Source organism: Octopus bimaculoides, chromosome 5, assembly GCF_046866305.1.
Source record: "Octopus bimaculoides isolate indiv1 chromosome 5, ASM4686630v1, whole genome shotgun sequence".
Taxonomy (NCBI): domain Eukaryota; kingdom Metazoa; phylum Mollusca; class Cephalopoda; order Octopoda; family Octopodidae; genus Octopus; species Octopus bimaculoides.
Genome location: NC_142932.1, coordinates 62,616,048 through 62,634,761, shown reverse-complemented (window position 1 = coordinate 62,634,761; position 18,714 = coordinate 62,616,048). Strand labels below are relative to the sequence as shown.

Sequence of the window (18,714 nt, the reverse complement as noted above, 5' to 3'; positions counted from 1 at the left end):
TGCGAAGCCGGGCTATAGTGTTAGTATATATATATATATATATATATATATATATATATATATAGGTGAGAAAGTTGGTATGTGAAAGCACGTGGTTGGATGGATAAAAGATAATAAGAGTGAAAAAAACTACAGAAGGCTTGTGTTACTTGGTTAAAGTATATATTTAAATTATATCAGAAAAATGTTAGAAAAATGTTATAAAATCTTTTTGGTATATAAACATTGTATTTTGAGAAATCTTTTTGTTAAATTGACTTGTGTAAGTATGGCGTCCTGATGTGTTTCATTTGGTGTGCGTTGGCTGTTGTTTGGTTTGTTTGTGAATACCGACTTTAGTGTAGTAGACAGAGTGTTTAAATCTTTACTAATTTGTTCTTGTTTTATAATGAATTCGTTGATAGTATCGTGTAGAGGAGGTTGTTGTTCATTGTTTGGTTTGTTAATGTATATTGATTTGAGGGTTGTGCATAAAAGTTGTAAATCATTACTAACCTGATCAGTGTAGTGAGTAGTGACTTCACTGTTTATCCTTTCTCGGGCGAGAAGATTTGAGTCCTCGATTTTGTTATTTAAGGTAATAAGGTGTGTGTTAATATTTTTAAGTTCTTTAAGTATATCCTCGTTTGTAATTTTATCCGAAGTATTGGTCTTCTGTGGCATTTTCGGTCTCACGTGTTTTGGTATATATATATATGTATCTTCATCATTATCGTTTAACGTCCGCTTTCCATGCTAGCATGGGTTGGACGATTTGACTGAGGACTGGCAAGCCAGAAGGCTGCACCAGGCTCCAATCTGATCTTTCAGAGTTTCTACACCTGGATGCCCTTCCTAACGCCAACCATTCCGAGAGTGTAGTGGGTGCTTTTACGTGCCACTGGCACGCGGGTCAGTCACACGGTACTGGCAACGGCCACGCTCAAAAGGTGTTTTTTACGTGCCACCTGCACGGGAGCCAGTCGAGCGGCACTGGCAATGACTTTGCTCGAATGATTTTCTGGCATGCCACCAGCACAAGTGCTAGAAGGCAACGCTGTAGATGAAAAAAAATAATAAAACACGGCAATACCAGTTGTCAGGTTTGAACTCCTGACCAATGGAGTCCAGAAACACTACATCACACTGATAGTAAATCTAAACAGTTTGACAATCACATCCTGGTAACATTGTAAAGCTACATTAGTCGGTTACCTCCTTAGAAAGTGTTGAATCCAAGAAATAGTCTTCACACATGTCTTACAAAGAATATAGCTGATACTCTTTCAAAAAATAAGAAAACACAAGCATGTTATAAAATTTTGTTCTAAAGGTTGGCTGTTTTGTTTGACAGTGTTAGAAGCAACCCAAAAGGGCTTCCTGATTTCCAAACTATTAAATGTCAGTATTTGAAGATCTCAAATCTGCATTGAAAAGATTCACTTTATCTACTGGTAAATATTAATATTTAGATTTGAATTCCAAAACGAAGCAAAGTAAATTGTTTTCACAAGAGAGAGATCCCTGTGGGTTGCCTGACTAACATCAACAAAACATTGAAATATTAAAAGTGAATATGTCTGGAAAATAATAAATGAAAATATAAAAGTATCACCATTAAATGAATTGAGACCAAAAAAAAAAAGGGATGGAGGTTAATTTGTGTTCTTATCCAGTTGGATGGAAAAAAGGTTTTCTTTAACTTCATTTTGGCACAGAGCATGGTGGAACACATGAAAATACTAAAACCATACAAGGTTAGAATTTAAATCGATAACAATATACTAATTTACAAAGTATCAGCTTTTTGTTGCCAGATATATTTATATAAAAACCAAAATGCAATCTATGAAATATGACAGAACAATATGAAACAAATGTTCCTGAAAGAATGGGACAGTAAGAACCTTGAATATCAAGAGAATAAAAATCTCGTTTTATTATTCCTTGGCCCTAGTCGAAGTAGAAATTATCCAAGCCCTTCTCTTTAAAAGAAATTAGAAAAAAAATATCAACACACAACCCTAGTCCTGTTTTTCCCACTGTGGCAGGCTTTTAACGAAGCCTCAACTTTCAGGGACATCTAGAATTTGAGCAGATTTCTTTTCTCTTGAAATTTAAGAGAAAAACTAAAAGTTAAAATCTTTTCAAATGTTTCTCTCACTGTTCAAAAGAAAGATTAGTTGAAATATCAAAATGGTGAGATGATATCCTTTCTCTAAGTCAAACAATTTTAGTGCATCACAAACACCTAGTTCCACACCATTTATACTTGCTTAGAACTATGTTTTTCGAAATACTTACAGTAAAACCTCAACTAAGAAAAGTCGATTTCCATGGAACTCAGAATCTACAACACAACAAATGGTTCCATTACAATAATATAAAACACAAACATATCTCCAAAGACCTGCCTTAATAAAAAAAGTGTGTGTGTGTGTGGGGGGGGGGGTTAATTAATTGGTTTCACATAAGAATTGGCAGTTAACCAGGAGAATATTAAATGAAATCTTACTCTACAATTAAGGACATTTCAAAACAAACACTTGCAGCAATTTCATGCTTTACAATATTGGTAACTAACTCCAAAACTACTCTATTTGGGAAAATAGATTAGATATATATATACAGATATCATTACAGGTTTCATATTTTTTGCTTCATAATAGCTACTCCTCAAAGAAAAATGTATATGAATTCTGATTCAAGTGAATTACAGAAAAGATACAGACTAGATGACAAAGCAAAAAAGAAAGAAACCCCATTTGGGGAAAATAAAAATCAGGGTAAAAGAAACGCCATTTGGGGAAAATAAAAATCAGGGTAAAAGAAATGCCATTTGGGGAAAATAAAAATCAGGGTAAAAGAAAGTGCAAGTTTACTGAAGTTAATCTGTCAGCATAATATAGAGTTAAGATGAGAATTTTATTCACACTAATGGCAAAACTAAACCCATAATAAGGGGTTTGTAAACAACAGTTTATTTAGTCCAAATGGCACTAATTAGGCAACGTGTCTACGATACAGTGTGTGTCAAATGATACAGGAGTTCTATGGGATTTAGTGTTAGAGGGGTATCAGCGTTTTTTACACAGGTGGGCGATGGAGTATTTTTTGGCCAATAGGTGGGCAATATTGCAATTTAGTATGAAAAGTTTGGGAAACACTAAGGTATTCGGTTTTCAGTCCCCTCCTATTCATGATCGTCTTCCAGTCCAAACCAGAGGAATTGAAGACCAGATGCCTCTGGGAATTGTTATATGCCAATGATCTTACAGCAGATTCTCTAATGGAACTAGAAAAGAAATTCCAGGTGTGAAAGCTAATTAGGTCAAATGATTTCTATATATAAAAAATACAAAAATGGGACAAGAACACAAAACATTCTATGTCTTTATGCAGCTGAGGATTGCTCTGCATTTAAATTGATGTAATGATTGCATCGTTCAATTAAATGGAATTGCTTGAAATGATGACAGCACCGCATGACTGGCATCTGTGCTAGTGGAACGCTAAGAGCACCATCCGAGCGTGATCGTTGCCCGGACAGCATTCGAGCATGATCGAATATATATGATTGCTCCAATACTGAAATACTGAACATATACCATCATCAAACATTGATTATCCACAACAGTTGACTCATCACTTGTATAGAAAATTCAGAATGCTGGAGGATATTAATGAGCTGATGTTTGACATTGTTGGCCATTTAATCAATCCTTCAAGAAATTGTGTTGTTACCAAGTGGGATCGTCTTCATAATGTCATCGGGTTTTTTGTGCATAATGGTTGATAAAATCTCTTCGATAACCGGGTGAAGTAATGTTTCTCCAATTGTGTGAAACCTCCTAGACTTAGCAACAAGCAATGCAATGTTGTATGATGCAGTCAACCTGTCATTCTCCTGTTTACTAGTTTCCTAGAGTAGTGTATTGAATGTTTGTGTTTGCTTTTTAAAAAAGGCACTCAGTTGCAAAATGTATGATAACGGCTTGTCCTTGTCAGAATGCTTTGCATCAAAGTGATACTTCAAGCGTGAAGGTTTCATTGCTTCGTTGGTCATTGTTCGATGGCAAGGAAGGCACATTGGTAATTGACAGTTCTGAGGGGAGGGAATAAATCCAAACAATAAATAATCACTACTGCACTGTTGACCAATTTTCTTGACTGGAGGCATCAGTAAAGTGAAAATTTCAAAAGGAATTTCTACAGATGGCGTCAGAAAGGCAGTATGGTATTCCCAAAGAGAAGAAGCTGATAGTGCAGAGTCAGATGATATTTCTTTACTGGAGTCAATATGGATCTAGTTTGTTTGGCTGCCAGCATTTCAAAAATTAAAGTTAATCGAAAATTTTAAAATTTGGCACATGAATATAGCTTTTGCTGGAGTTATTCAACTTTTTCCAGAAAACTGTTTTTAAAAAGTTTTAAAGGTTTAAAGTTTGATCATTTTCACCCAATCAAGAAACATAATTTCAAAGCTGTCATTTTGTATGTGACTGCACATTTTGTCAACATCCTGAAAATAGCACTTGTGTTTTGATATGAAACTGTAGAATTACACACGACTTATAACCCCTCATAACTTTTCTATTTTTTGGAGTTTTCAGAAAATTTTTGTGAATTTGTATTCTACACATGGGACTTCATACAATTATACCCTCCACCAAAAAAAAATTGTGGTGGAGTGTGATTTAAAGCCTAGGCTTATTTGGCTGCTATTTTTAGCACACACGACAACCATCTCAATGACTGTGCGACAAAAATATTCAACTGATAAACAAGTCCCCTTTTTTAATACAAAGGGACATCTCATACAAGTAGTCAAATCGATAAAAATGCATCCTTATTCTAGAATGCATAACTATAAGTAAATGCAGACTTAGTTTCTAAAAATTCTTTGTCACCCACACAATGTTCACATCGCTTACCAAAATCTCAAATTGCCTACCATTTTCTAGAAATTCGCCCATCACCCACCTGTAAGTTGAATTCGCCCACTAGTGGGTGATATTGCCTACTTTGGGAAGCTATGGTCTAAATTTATCATTATACTCATGGTTAACTCTCATCTTACTGACAGAATCTCTGTACATTGCTTTTATGGCTTTAACAAGTCACTTGTCCATACCTGGCTTCCTCAGAGCCCACCATATCACAGCGGGGTACTCTGTCAAAAGCATTCACTAAATCAACAAATGCCAAGTACAATGGTTTACTCTTGGCCAAATACTTTTTCTGCAGGTGTCTGACTATAAAGATGGCATCAGTAATACTTCTCCCTGGCACAAAGCCAACCTGCACTTCATCTAATCTAATTCTACTTCTAATTAACTGGGCTGTAACTTTTTCTGTAACTTGCATGACCTAGTCCAGCAACTTGATGCCTTTGTAATTACTTCTGTCTAAGATGTCTCCCTTATCCTTGCAGCAGCTGACTATAATCCTCCTAGACCAGTCATTGGGGATGACACCTTCCTGAATAACCTGATTAACTATATGGGTGACCAGACCATATCCTACTCTGCTGGATATTTAAAGTATCTCAGCAGTGACTCCTGGGCCAGGGGCTTTCCCTGACTTCATATCCTTCTTTAATTTGCCTTGTCTATCATACTACTGTGAACATGAATAGTTGGTCCCTCTGTTGGGTTCACTCAGGGGAGATTTCTTTTCTCCCATTCATTCTCCATATTTAATAGCCTTTCATAGCAGCACTTCCATGCCTTGTTCTTTTCGGAATCACTGAGTGCATGCATACTGTTATTCATTCAACACACTTCTCTCCCACAACATCTCGATTCTCTCCAAGACACTAATCTAGACACCTCCTCAGGTCTTTGATCTTTACACTGTAAGACACTGGCTAAAATCTTCTTTTCTGCTTCTGCCCTGTTTCGATAAACTTGTCACCTAAGTTCCCTCTTGGCTACCTGAAATAGCTCTTTGCTGCCTCCATTTCTCCAGTCTTTCCAAGCCTGTCTCTTCGGTTTTATGGTCCTATCTACCTCATTGTTCCATCACTTCCTTTTTCGGGCCACTTTGTATATCTGTGTCAATCTAACCCTAGGTCTGAAGTCACTAACCACTAATGTTGTACATTCCTCACTGGGAAGGGATTTGCATTTATAAGCATCTGTCTATCCCAATCTCTGGTGAAGATGTAGTCAGTCTGGCTTGTGTACCCACCAGACTGATACGTGATTAGATGTCTGACTGGTTTCCTGCAGACCAACAAGTCATTTGCCTTGTTCCTTCCTCATTTCTAGTACCATAGCCAAAACCTCCATACACACCATAAAATCCATTGGCATGTTGTCCAACATGACCATTGAAATCACCAGCTACAGTTGTAATGTCATTGTCCTTTGTTGATGATGCAGTCTGCTGAAGGGACTCATTGAAACAATCCTTCAGTTCATTTGTTAGACCAGCATGTGCAGAGATGTGTCACTGTTACATTATACAAAACTCTTCTTAACTTAATGATCCTGTCTCATATACTGACTGCCTCAATCACCTTCTCTGCCACAAGTATACTTACCCCGCGCTGCTAATGAGATTTGTACTGAAATTCTCATTTCAATATGACTAGGTTATTTCAGCTGTTTTTGGTCATGTTGTCTTTTGCCTTCAAAATTCTCAGATAGATTCAGGCAGTTTGGTATCAAAAAAGTTAATTTATGGTGACTAATAGTGAATTTATAGTACCAACTAGTAAATATATATTTATATAACATTTATAAACATATTTATAATTGATCCTAAAATGACCCTTGTTCATTCACTAGAATTGCACCTCCACTGCATTTCTTATAATTCCTCACTTTCTCCACGCACTCTATATCCTGCCTGCTTTCTTATATTTCCATTCTGCTATGCCCTGGACTCACTCTGACTTGTTATCACCACTGTTTTTATTTTTCTTTCCAGCACCACACTGGTTACTCCCACTCATCCTTCTATAACATGTGTAGCCATGTTTTTCTCTGACAGTAAGACACTTATTCTGACACTTCCTTCTTACTCTAACCATTTATCATCTATGCTACAGTAGAGAAGGAGACGGCTTTATGCTTGGAGGTGAAAGGTTAAAATATGAAAGGCAGGGCTAGAATAGAACAGGTTTCATGCTGTATAGGAGCTCTACGGCTACTTAAAGTATAGAAGAGTAGGTTGGAGTAACCAGGTTACAACTGGAAAGAGAGAAAATAGTGATGAGATAAGATTTTAGAGTGGACCTTTATGGTACGAACTGAATATGTATGTATGTATGCATGCATGTACGTAAGTAACATCTATGTATGTAAGTAGCATATATATATGTACGTATGTATGCATGCATGTGCATATGTACATACATACATGCTAGCTGAAATATCTAGACTGAAAACACGGAATTGTTGTACATGAAGCAACATAATGTTTTTTATTGCAAATCTTCTGGACAAACCAGAGGTTCCCATCTGCAAAAAACTAAAAGGAAAAAAATTTGCCAGTTGAATACTTTGAATCCCATTTCTTCCCTTTTTATTCCTAAACCGGAATCTTAACTCTAAACTCTAACCCTAAATCCTAAACTTTAAAACTTAACTTTGTCCCAAAATATTAATTAATAATCCTGGACTATAAAGATTAACATTTCTTTTTCTTTGAGATCTGAATCTATATCTAAAACAAAATTCTGAAATAAATTTCTAAGAAAACAATTCAAAAATCAAAAATTTTTTTTGACCAGTTGATCTTCCCTGGCAGAAAGGAGGGAGAATGAAAACAAATATTGCAGTTTTGAAAAAATGTTTTCATTTGTAGAATATAGTTATTTCTTGTACTTAAAATCTAGAAATCCAAAGAAATTTTTTAAAATTGTATGTGTGTGTATAAAAGTTACCATTGCTTAAAGTTCCTTTGAGATTGAAAATAGTTCCTGCAGACATAATTTTATTACTATGCAACAGTCAATTCACTACAGTGTTAATATCCTGAGTTTTTTTATTCCAGCCTATGTTGGCTTAGTGTATATGTGTGTTTGTGTGAAACAGAGGAGTTGAACTAGCTGTGGATTAAATGTAGTTATGTGACCTATGATTGGGCCAGAGCTGCTACTAGTGCCCAAGAACTCAGAACATGAAGAGCCAGAACTGTACTCTATTTACTCTATGTGCACATGCACATGTGCAAGGGAGAGAGGAGTGCATCTGTGTGAACTTGTATGAATGTGTATGCATGTATATTGGTATATGTGTTTGAATATCTGTTTATTTGCATGTCAGTATATGTGAGTGTCCTGTGTGTAATAGCACGTGTAGTGTGTAGTAGCATTTTTCTACTGCAATATCCTTCTCCACTCTCACTTCAAAGCTTTATCTACTTCACACTTGCAGCCTGTCTATGACATTTGTGATACCTAGGTCTAGTTCAGTTTTCTAAGTATTAACATGCGAGCATACGTACCAAAAAACATTGCTCCTTGATCTGTGGTAAGGCTGTGCTTTTGTTGTTCTGTAACAAAAAATAGTTACTAAATATAAGAGAGATAAGGATGCCTCTATGCATCCACTTTATGATACAAAATGAACATTAATTGTGCCAGTGTAGTAGATATCAATGACATTTTCAGCAGCCCTCAAAAATTGCCTGTAAGGTACACATTCTTGTGGGACATGTAACGTTGTTGTTAAAACCATTTACAAAATATACACGCTCATTTAAAAATAAGAAATGCTGGTTAAACATTCTGATAAAAACTGCTGTCTTGTGTAAACACAAAGGCTTCTGTTAGACGAAAAATTTATGCACTGTTGTAGAGTCACCTACCCAGTGGTAGTGAATGTCTTATCTAACTTGGAGTACATGAAGAGAGACTTAATGAGATATTTGCAGTCTAGTCTTGGGCTAGAGATATTAACTTGGATATCCAGAATCTACAAAAGGCTAGTTATGCTCCACTTTGTGAAACTTCTCTTAGAGATAACTTATCTGTTATCTATCTTGTTGTCTATCTAGTTGATTAGCTAATCTTCTTGCTTAGTTCCTATCTATGCTAGTTTAATAGATTTGTATTGTTAATACAGTGAACATAGTGAAAGTGCATGGCTCAGTGGTTAGAGCGTCGAGCTTACAATTGTGAGGTTGTGAGTTTGAATCCCGGACCGTGCTGCGTATTGTGTTCTTGAACAAGACACTTTATTTCACGCTGCTCCACTTATATCACTCAGCTGTAGAAATGAGTCGCGATGTCACAGGTGCCAAACTGTATCGGCCTTTGCCTTTCCCTTGGATTACATTGGTGGCATGGAGAGGGGAGGCTAGTATGCATGGGCGACTGCTGGTTTTCCATAAACAACCTTGCCCAGACTTGTGCCTTGGAGGGTAATTTTCTAGGTGCAATCCCATGGTCAGTCATGACCGAAGGGGGTCTCATCAACACTGAACATGCTTTGGGAGGCCAGGATAAGTGGAACCAAGGAAAAGCTGGTGAAGTATGTAGTCCAGCGTCTCTCTTCCAGAGTGGTATTAGTTGGATGGTTTGACAGAATTTGATGAGTGAGAGGACCGTTGAGCTCTTATGTCTGCTCTGGCATAGATGGATGCCCTTCCTTAAACTGACCACTTTACAAGCATGTTCTGGGTGCTTTTCTCATAGCACCAGCACTAGTGAGTTTGTCAAATAACTTGTAAGGCAAAAAGAAAAAAGAAGCCATATTGTTAGGGTTTGATAGATAGATAGATAGATAGAGAGAGGTAGCTTCATATTAGGTGTTGAGAAGCTAAAGTATGATAGGTCAAGAAACAGTCTTGTCATACAGGAGATACATGGCTACTTCACATTAGATAAGTGTGGGTGGGTGTAGTTGGAAAAGGAGAGAAAGATAGTTGTGACAAGGTGTCAGGGCATACTCCCAAGGTATAATTAGGTAAATATGTGAAAATGGGGACAAAAGATCAAGTATAGTGGGTGGGTAAATTCACAAGAATGTGAATGGAGAGTGATAGATGGTTAGAAATGTGGATACAGTTGATCCAAGGAGGAAGTGATAAGTAGCAGTAGAGAAAGAGTGGAGAGCAGCTGTGTAATATAATTGTAGAAATTTAGGAAATAAGGAGATGATGTGGAGTATGTGTGTGTGAGAGAGAGAGAGATAGTGCTAGATGCATAGTGTCAGATGGAAGTCAGAAATATGCAAGGGTGGATATGAGTGACAAGTAAAGGTGAGGTGGGCTGTAAGTGATTGAAATGAGCAGGTGCTAAGGATGAGGTATAGCAGTAATACGTAAGCTCCAAACATAGAGAATATTCAGTTTTATATCCCATACCAGGGTATCAAAACTGAGCCCCCTACAGATAATGGATTGCAATATGAAATGCTTGAATTTCATTTAATTATTTGTAGGCCTGAAAAAAATCACTAGTTTTCCAAACTTTTTTTACATAAAAAGCTTACCACCATTATTTCCAAGGCTGTGGTGAGAAAAAAATGGGGAAAAAATCATTGTCAAAACAGAGAAAATCCAACTTATGTTGGCATCCTGATCTGAAATTCTGCCATTTACAGCCATTTTTAATAGTCTAATTAAAATTTTATGCAAATGCTGTCATACCCAAAAATCTCCTGATTTATTTACCTCCATACCTACTTCATATGTGCCAAAATGCAAGTTCCTCTGACTTGTAGTTTTGGATTTAGCTAGCTCTGAAAATGCTGCAAAAATCAACCATTTGTTACACAACAAAATAAGCTTTATGTAAATATTTAAAATATTGTCAAAAAATTTTCTTTCCAAGAACTGCAAAAAAATGAGGCAACTACTATACCATGGTCACTATTAAGTTGTGTAATTTGAAGATGATTATCACTTCAGTTCAAAGATATGATGTCACAAATATAGCTACTTATTCATTTAGGCAAATTAAAGCAAAATTTCGACCAATTCGTTGACCATTCAAATTGTCATATTTCCTAAAATATTCATCCAAATTTCACAAATGAAGTATCAAAATGTTTCTGTTTGGATGCTTCCAACAAAGAAATTACAGTAGAAATGACATTTAAATATTTTGAAAATTTCATAGTGGGACCTACTCTTACGCCCAGTTTTTTTCTCAGCACATTTGCCCATCACACTGACATTGCCACTTCCTGTGAAACATGCTAGTTTTGTTTCTTTCAAACCTTTTGCATTCCTTCTTTGGTCATGGCACATCACTATCATGTAGTATTGCTGTTCATACACAAATGTCCTAAAATCTACTTCTCATTCTGAGAGAGAGAGTCCTTTTGTTATCAAGAGGGGTAATAGCTCTGTGAACTTTCTCTAGCCATTTCATATTCTAACAACTATACTGCTAATTAGGTCATCTAGGTAACAAACTATCTAGAGCGTCTAAACATCCTCCTGGACACAAGAAAATCTATTTTCTGTGTGTTCTTTGTATATATTATTCTTGTGCTTCTACAATAAAGTCTTCTTTCTTGCAGTTAGTCCATTGTAGCAGGGTTTACAACAGATATGTGAGGTCCAGGATTTGTCCTGATCTCCAATTTTATAGCAGTTTTCAGGAGGGAAGTAATTGTTTGGTGCTGTGCATCTGTTGTGAAATCCCCCAACATGTAGCAGAATGAATTTGCCTTGTTGATGCATCCTCAGTGTTTTGAAGTACCTGAAGCCATTGTAGAGATATGTGTCACATGTGTCACAAAAATCTAGTAAACAAAATAAAGATTGATCGTATATATGGTTATGTAAATTGTGACAAAATCATAACAATATATATCTCAAAAACTAGAGGTGATGAGTGGAAACTGGTTTTGTATCTGAAATCAGCATTCCAAAATTAGGCTAGAGCAACCATTTTTATGTTTGCCTCAATTTCTCTGTGAACCTCTGTAATTCTATTTCCTTTTACCTTTGCAGCAGTTAACTATAATGCTGCTATGACTGTCATTGGGTATGACACCCTGTACAACAAGATAAATGATATGAGTGACTTGGCTGTATCCTACTCCACCAAGCATTTTAAACATCTCAGTGGCAAGTTCTGATGGACCTGGGTGTTTTCTTAACTTCATATCCTCAACACTACTATTTTATCTCTTTTTTTTTTTCCAGCTCCACTCTGATTGCTCTCACCTATTCTTCTATAACTTTAAATACCCATGTAGTCCCTATGAAGCAAAAAACTTATTCTGGCTCCTCTTATACTTTAACTGCTTATCTCCTTGCATACAGCCACTTCCCTCTCTACTTTACTTCTACTCAGTCAAAGGATTTTTTTGCAAGCTATATGGCAGCTTCATGAAAAAAAGCACCTAATACCACTATAAAGTCGTTGGTGTTTGGAAGGACATTCAGCCATAGAAACCATGCCAAAGCAGCTGATATGGTACTTAGACATGTCAGATCCTTTCAAACTGGTCAATCCATGCCTGCATGGAGGATGAATGTTAAAAGATTATGAAAATGATGATGTATGTTTTTTGAGTCTGTTTTTGTTTATACCAATGAAAAAAAAAAAACTCTACTGTTTATATTTACTGAAACCAGTAAAAGAAAATAAGATTATTTATAACGGTTCTGTTCTTTTTAGCACAGACATGATCTGATAGCCAAGTCATCTGATAAAAATATATGAACACTTATTTATCTTCTGAATGTATTTAGAGAAATTTATTTTACTATATTGCTGTCTTCTTTTCAGAGAAGAAACAGAAATCATTGAAGGTGAAGTTGTTGAAATTCAAATAGATCGACCAGCCACTGGTACCGTAAGTATTTGATGTAATGCCAGTTCAAAAAATGGGGGATATGTGAATGTCATTGTAAAGTTGTTTTTTAACATAAGCTTACACAGAGCAGGTTTTACAGCCACATCATCCAAACCGACCAGGTGAAACTAGGCTTAACTGCTAATATATATATATATATATATATATATATATATGTGTGTATGTGTATATGTTTATGTATCTATCTATCTATCTATCTATCTATCTATCTATCTATCTATCTATCTATCTATCTATATATATATATATATATATATATATATATATATATATATACACATACACATATATATATATGTATATATATATGGGAGAATATACAAATAATAACAACAGACGAGGACAGGTGGTGTAAATAACAAAAGTATATATTAGTATGACGCTCGGGAATACGGAAAGTCTTTGACGTTTCGAGCTACGCTCTTCAACAGAAAGAATACGGAGACAAGGAGAAAAACACGGAGAAAAAAAATTGAATAGTGTTCAGTCAACGGTCAATCATAATAATGGCCAATCATAACAATGACTGACCGGAAGTTAGAAATTCTTATTTCAGGAGAGCTAAGAAAGGGGGAGATAACAAACGGTGATCGGGAACGAGGGGCTGTGTGTGGGAGGTAGAATGCTGGTGATCTTGACGTATGTAGTGTGAAAATGGGGAAGGGAGAAAGGGAGAAAGGGAGTTAGTAGTTCGTCAGTTGTAGTGTGTGCGTGGTGTGATGCGAGGGTATTGGTGTGGTGTGCGTGGTGTGATGCGAGGGTATTGGTGTGGTGTGATGTGAGGGTGTTGGGAGGTGGGGAAGGCATGGGTGGAGTGTGGGTTAGGCTTAGGGTGGGGTAGAGGTAGGGGTCTGTGGGTAGGGGTGGGTGGTGGGTGTAAGGAATTGGATGGGGTGGAGTGGGAAGGTAGAGTAGGAGTGTGTTGGGGTGTGGTGGGATGAGCTTATGAGAGGGTGTTGACGAGGAGGGAGAAGGGGAAGGTGGATGTAAGAGAGGGGGAAGATGGGTATGGGAGGGGAGAGGAAGAGAGGAGACGAACTACTAGCGTTCTACCTCAGATTTGCGTTTGGCCGTACGGCTTTTGAATGTTGTTTTCACTGTCCATTTTTTCCTGTCTTGGTTTGTGTTTGCCACCTTCGAATCCTCTGTGTTTGTTGATCCACTACTCAGGAAGAGACTATTCTAGAGTACGTTCTGTCTTATCTTCGAAACGTCTAGATAGAATAGAGACAGCTGATGAAGGAATATTCCAAGTGGCTTTCCGTTTTCCTATGTGTTCGTTCCGTTGTCTGTAGTTTATTGTTCTAACGTCCTGTACCCTGATATGCATATATATATACACATGTAGATGTAAGTATGTACATATATGTGTGTATACATGTATATATATTCTTTGTATTATTATATATATATATATATATATATATATGCATGTATATATTTATGTATATGCATGAGTATATATAAGTATATGCATGTGTGTGTGTATATATATATATGTGTGTGTGTGTGTGTGTGTGGCAGATGTTCTGGGGCAATTCAACTGTTTAGATGGCAGCTGAATATTTTATTTCCCATTTAATGCTGGGTACCCTTCTAGTTTATATAACTACATAGAATAAATTTTAAGTTAAATGGCTATGTGGAAACTAAAACTTTATATTTTATTTTTTCTTCTTGTGAATAGGGAGCTAAAGTTGGAAAATTGACTCTGAAGACCACAGATATGGAAACAATCTATGACTTAGGACAGAAAATGATTGAATCTTTAACAAAAGAGAAAGTGCAAGCTGGGTAGGTAGTGATCAATATTTTCAAATTTCTTTCCATACAAATATCTATCTATTTATCCACCTGTCCCTTCCCCCTCTCCCTTTCTCTAACACTCAATCAATGATTTAATGAATCAATCAATTTAAAATATTTTTCTTCACATAAATTTCAGAGATATCATTACAGTTGATAAAGCTACAGGCAAAATATCTAAACTTGGAAGATCTTTCACTAGAGCCAGAGATTATGATGCTATGGGGGCTCAGGTAAGCAAGCCAGTTTTTAATTATAATTTTGTGTATATGAATATCTTCATTTATACTTTTGTAGCAGTGTAATTGTAATTGGTAAAAAGTTCAAGGCTGTATGTAGCAACTTAAGAGGGCTTGTTAATCATTTCTAGATGCATTGAAAGAGACTAATGCAAAATGTATTTCATACTTGTAGATTTTATTCCACCTTTACAAAATTTTCACTACTATAATTATGAAGTAAATACAAATCTTGGTCAACTTTGATAGAGAATCTCTTGTAGTTGTAAAAGCCTATTATGTTAAGAAAAAGAATAGAATAAAGAGATATAAAAACAAAATGTTTTACAGTATAGCTAATTGTTTTATTACGATGTACGTTATATAAAGTTTAAATCTTTCATTCATGATTTTATAAATAATACTTTCATTCATGTTTTTATATCTCTTAATTCTATTCTTTTTCTTAACGTAATATCTTCACGCGACCTCTTTCTAATAACTGTTTAGTTCTGAGTTTAACGTCTAAATTTTAGTTTAAACTGCAGCAGCGTAGCGATAAATATCGTTTTTACCTTTCTTAAATGACTTTATATCATTGTTTGAAAAAAATATGTATTTTTATATTAATTCAATTGATTGAATTAATCAACTTTTAATGATACCTTTTTTAACACTAAATTAATTAGTAGTAAATTTATCATCTTAGCCTAAACCAAGACTTCGATTAGATTAGGGTTGAATTTTTTCCATTAATACTGTTTAATATTTCTTTCTATTTTATGCGATAAATAACTAGTCTTTTTATTTAATTTCTTTGATTATACAATATAGTTAATTGTTTTATTATGATTTAAGTTATATAAAGTTTAAACTTTCATTCATAATAAAATTTTCATTCATGTTTTTATATCTATTTATTCTATTCTTTTTCTTTATGCAATATTTTCACGAGACTTCTTTCAAATAAATGTTTTAGTCTAAAATCTTTTAGTTTCAACTATAGCATCGTTTAGATATGTGCTACTTCTATCTTTATTATTTTAACCTAAAACTTCGTTCAAATTGTATTTTAAACAAAAGATTCATTAAAATTAGTTTTTACATATAATATTTCTGTTAGCTTATATTATAGTAAACGTAAAGTTAATTTGGAACGTTTATAATTTTGATATTTTTAATAATATTTTTCTATCTTAATATAATAAGTATTTTATATACATTCATTTGTTATTTATTGTTGGTTGATATATACATTTTTTTATTATTATTATTGTTGTATTTTGACCTGAAGATTAGCTATATTTTTGAATAGTATTGATTTTCGATAGTTTTAATCGATTTAAATATTCTTTCTATTTGAAAATTGGTTATGAAACACATGTAGTCGTTTTATTATTATCTTATGATATTTACTTTGTATTATATTATACTTATTTATTGTGCTTTTACTTATTAATTTTTCTATATGTGACAGTGGATTTTCTTCGATGAGTTCATGAACCTTGGTTCTTTTCCCTAAAACTATATATATATATGTGTATATATATATATATATATATATATATAAAACAGATAATAAATGAGTATATGCATATATACGGACAAGTATGTGCATACCTACATCTACATGTATATATAGGTGCATATCTGGGTACAGGACATTGCAAACAATACGTAGGCAAAAAAATAATAATAATAACCAGAGTACAGTAAATACACAAGCCACATAGAGAACATTTTCCTTCATCAGCTGCCCCCATTCTAACACAGGCGATATATATATATATATCATCATCATCATCATCGTCGTTTAACGTCCACTTTCTATGCGATCATGGGTTGGACGATTTGACTGAGGACTGGTGAAACCAGATGGCTACACCAGGCTCCATTCTGATTTGGCAGAGTTTCTACAGCTGGATGCCCTTCCTAACGCCAACCACTCAGAGAGTGTAGAGGGTGCTTTTATGTGCCACCGGCATGAAGGCCAGTCAGGTGGTACTAGCAACGGCCATGCTCAAAATGGTGTATTTTGTGTGCCACCCGCACAAGAGCCAGTCCAGGGGCACTTGCAACGACCTCGCTTGAAAGTCCTTACACATGCCGCGGGCACAAGTGCCAGAAAGGCGATCCTGGGCACAGGTGCCATCACAATTTCGCTTTCGCTTGCCCCAATAAGTCTTCGCATGCTGAGTTTCGTGTCCAATGAAGGAGACGATGTTGGCAGGGATGACGCAGGTGTTCGATCATGTAAAACAAATAATAAATGAGTATGTGCATATATACTACCCCTTCAGGTAGATGGCCCTGCTCAGTATGTAGAAAAGGAGTAGGTAGTAACTCTATAAGATGTACCCGGTGCAAGCTATGGACACATAAGAGGTGCAGCAACATCAAAGGCAGGTTAACTAGCAAGTTAGTATTTGTTTGTGGCAGATGTTCAGGTGCAATAAAGACTGTAAACAAACAGGAAACAACTTCTATCTCATTCCAGGGTGAAAAACTAGAGGTAGTCGATAGCTTCCGCTATCTGGGCGACCAAGTTAGTAGTGGGGGTGGGTGCGCTGAAAGTGTAGCTGCTAGAATAAGAATAGCCTGGGCAAAGTTTAGAGAGCTCTTACCCCTGCTGGCGACAAAGGGACTCTCACTCAGAGTAAAAGGCAGACTGTATGACGCATGCGTACGAACAGCCATGCTACATGGCAGTGAAACATGGGCTGTAACTGCTGAGGACATACGTAAGCTCGCAAGGAATGAAGCCAGTATGCTCCGTTGGATGTGTAATGTCAATGTGAATACCCGTCAGAGTGTAAGTATCTTGAGAGAAAAGCTGAACATTAGAAGCATCAGTTGTGGTGTGCAAGAGAGACGATTGCGCTGGTATGGACATGTGGTGAGAATGGATGAGGATAGCTGCGCGAAAAAGTGCCACACCCTAACAGTTGAGGGAACCCATGGAAGAGGTAGGCCCAGGAAGACCTGCGCTGAGGTGGTGAGGCAAGACATTCGTACATTGGGCCTCACCGAGGCGATGACTACTGACCGAGACCTTTGGAAATGTGCTGTGCGTGAGAAGACCCGGCAAGCCAAGTAAGATCGTTGCCAGTGCCCCCGGACTGGCTCTTGTGCGGGTGGCACATGAGATGCGTTAGGAAGGGCATCCAGCTGTAGAAACTCTGCCAAATTAGATTGGAGCCTGGTGTTGCCATCCGGTTTCACCAGTCCTCAGTCAAATCGTCCAACTCATGCTAGCATGGAAAGCGGACGTTAAACGACGATGATGATGATGATGATACATACAGGTATGTGCATGCCTACGTCTACCTGTATATATAGGTGCATATCTGGGTACAGGACATAGCAAACAAAATGTAGACAAAAAAATAATAATAACCAGAGTACAGAAAACACAGGCCACATAGAGAACAGTTTCCTTCATCAGCTACTCCCGGATGAAGGAAAATGTTCTCTATGTTGGCATGGGTGCCAGTCGTCGAATTTAACTCGATTTCGATTTCACTTGCCTCAACAGGTCTTCGCAAGTGGAGTTTAGTTTCCAATGAAGGAAGGTATGCCTAAGTGGACTGGCTGAGGCCTTAGATTTAGGTCTCACTTGGCTTGCTGGGTTTTCTCACGCACAGCATTTGGCAGAGTTTCTACAGATGGATACACTTCCTAAACGCCAACCACTCAAAGAGTGCAGTGGATGCTTTTACGTGCCATCAGCACGAAGGCCAGTCAGGCGGTACTGGCAACGGCCACACTCAGAATGGTGTATTCTATGTGCCACCCACACAAGAGCCAGTCTAGGAGCACTGGCAACGTGCCAGAAAGGCGACGCTGGGCACAGGTACCATCACGGTTTCGATTTCGCTTACTCCAATAAGTCTTATGTATATGTATGTATGTATGTATGT

The 18,714-nt window shown here is 36.5% G+C and overlaps 1 protein-coding gene across 2 annotated transcripts in view; it reads left to right on the top strand.

Moving 5' to 3' along the window:
* The window catches only part of LOC106872164 (ruvB-like 2), a 96,704-nt gene that overhangs the window by 38,589 nt on the left and 39,401 nt on the right, over positions 1–18,714 (top strand). For both annotated transcript variants that reach the window (XM_089352338.1, XM_089352339.1), the window contains 3 exons: positions 12,683–12,749; positions 14,458–14,564; positions 14,716–14,809. In XM_089352338.1, the coding sequence (XP_089208464.1) occupies positions 12,683–12,749; positions 14,458–14,564; positions 14,716–14,809 (268 nt within the window). The remainder of the gene's footprint in view (positions 1–12,682; positions 12,750–14,457; positions 14,565–14,715; positions 14,810–18,714) is intronic.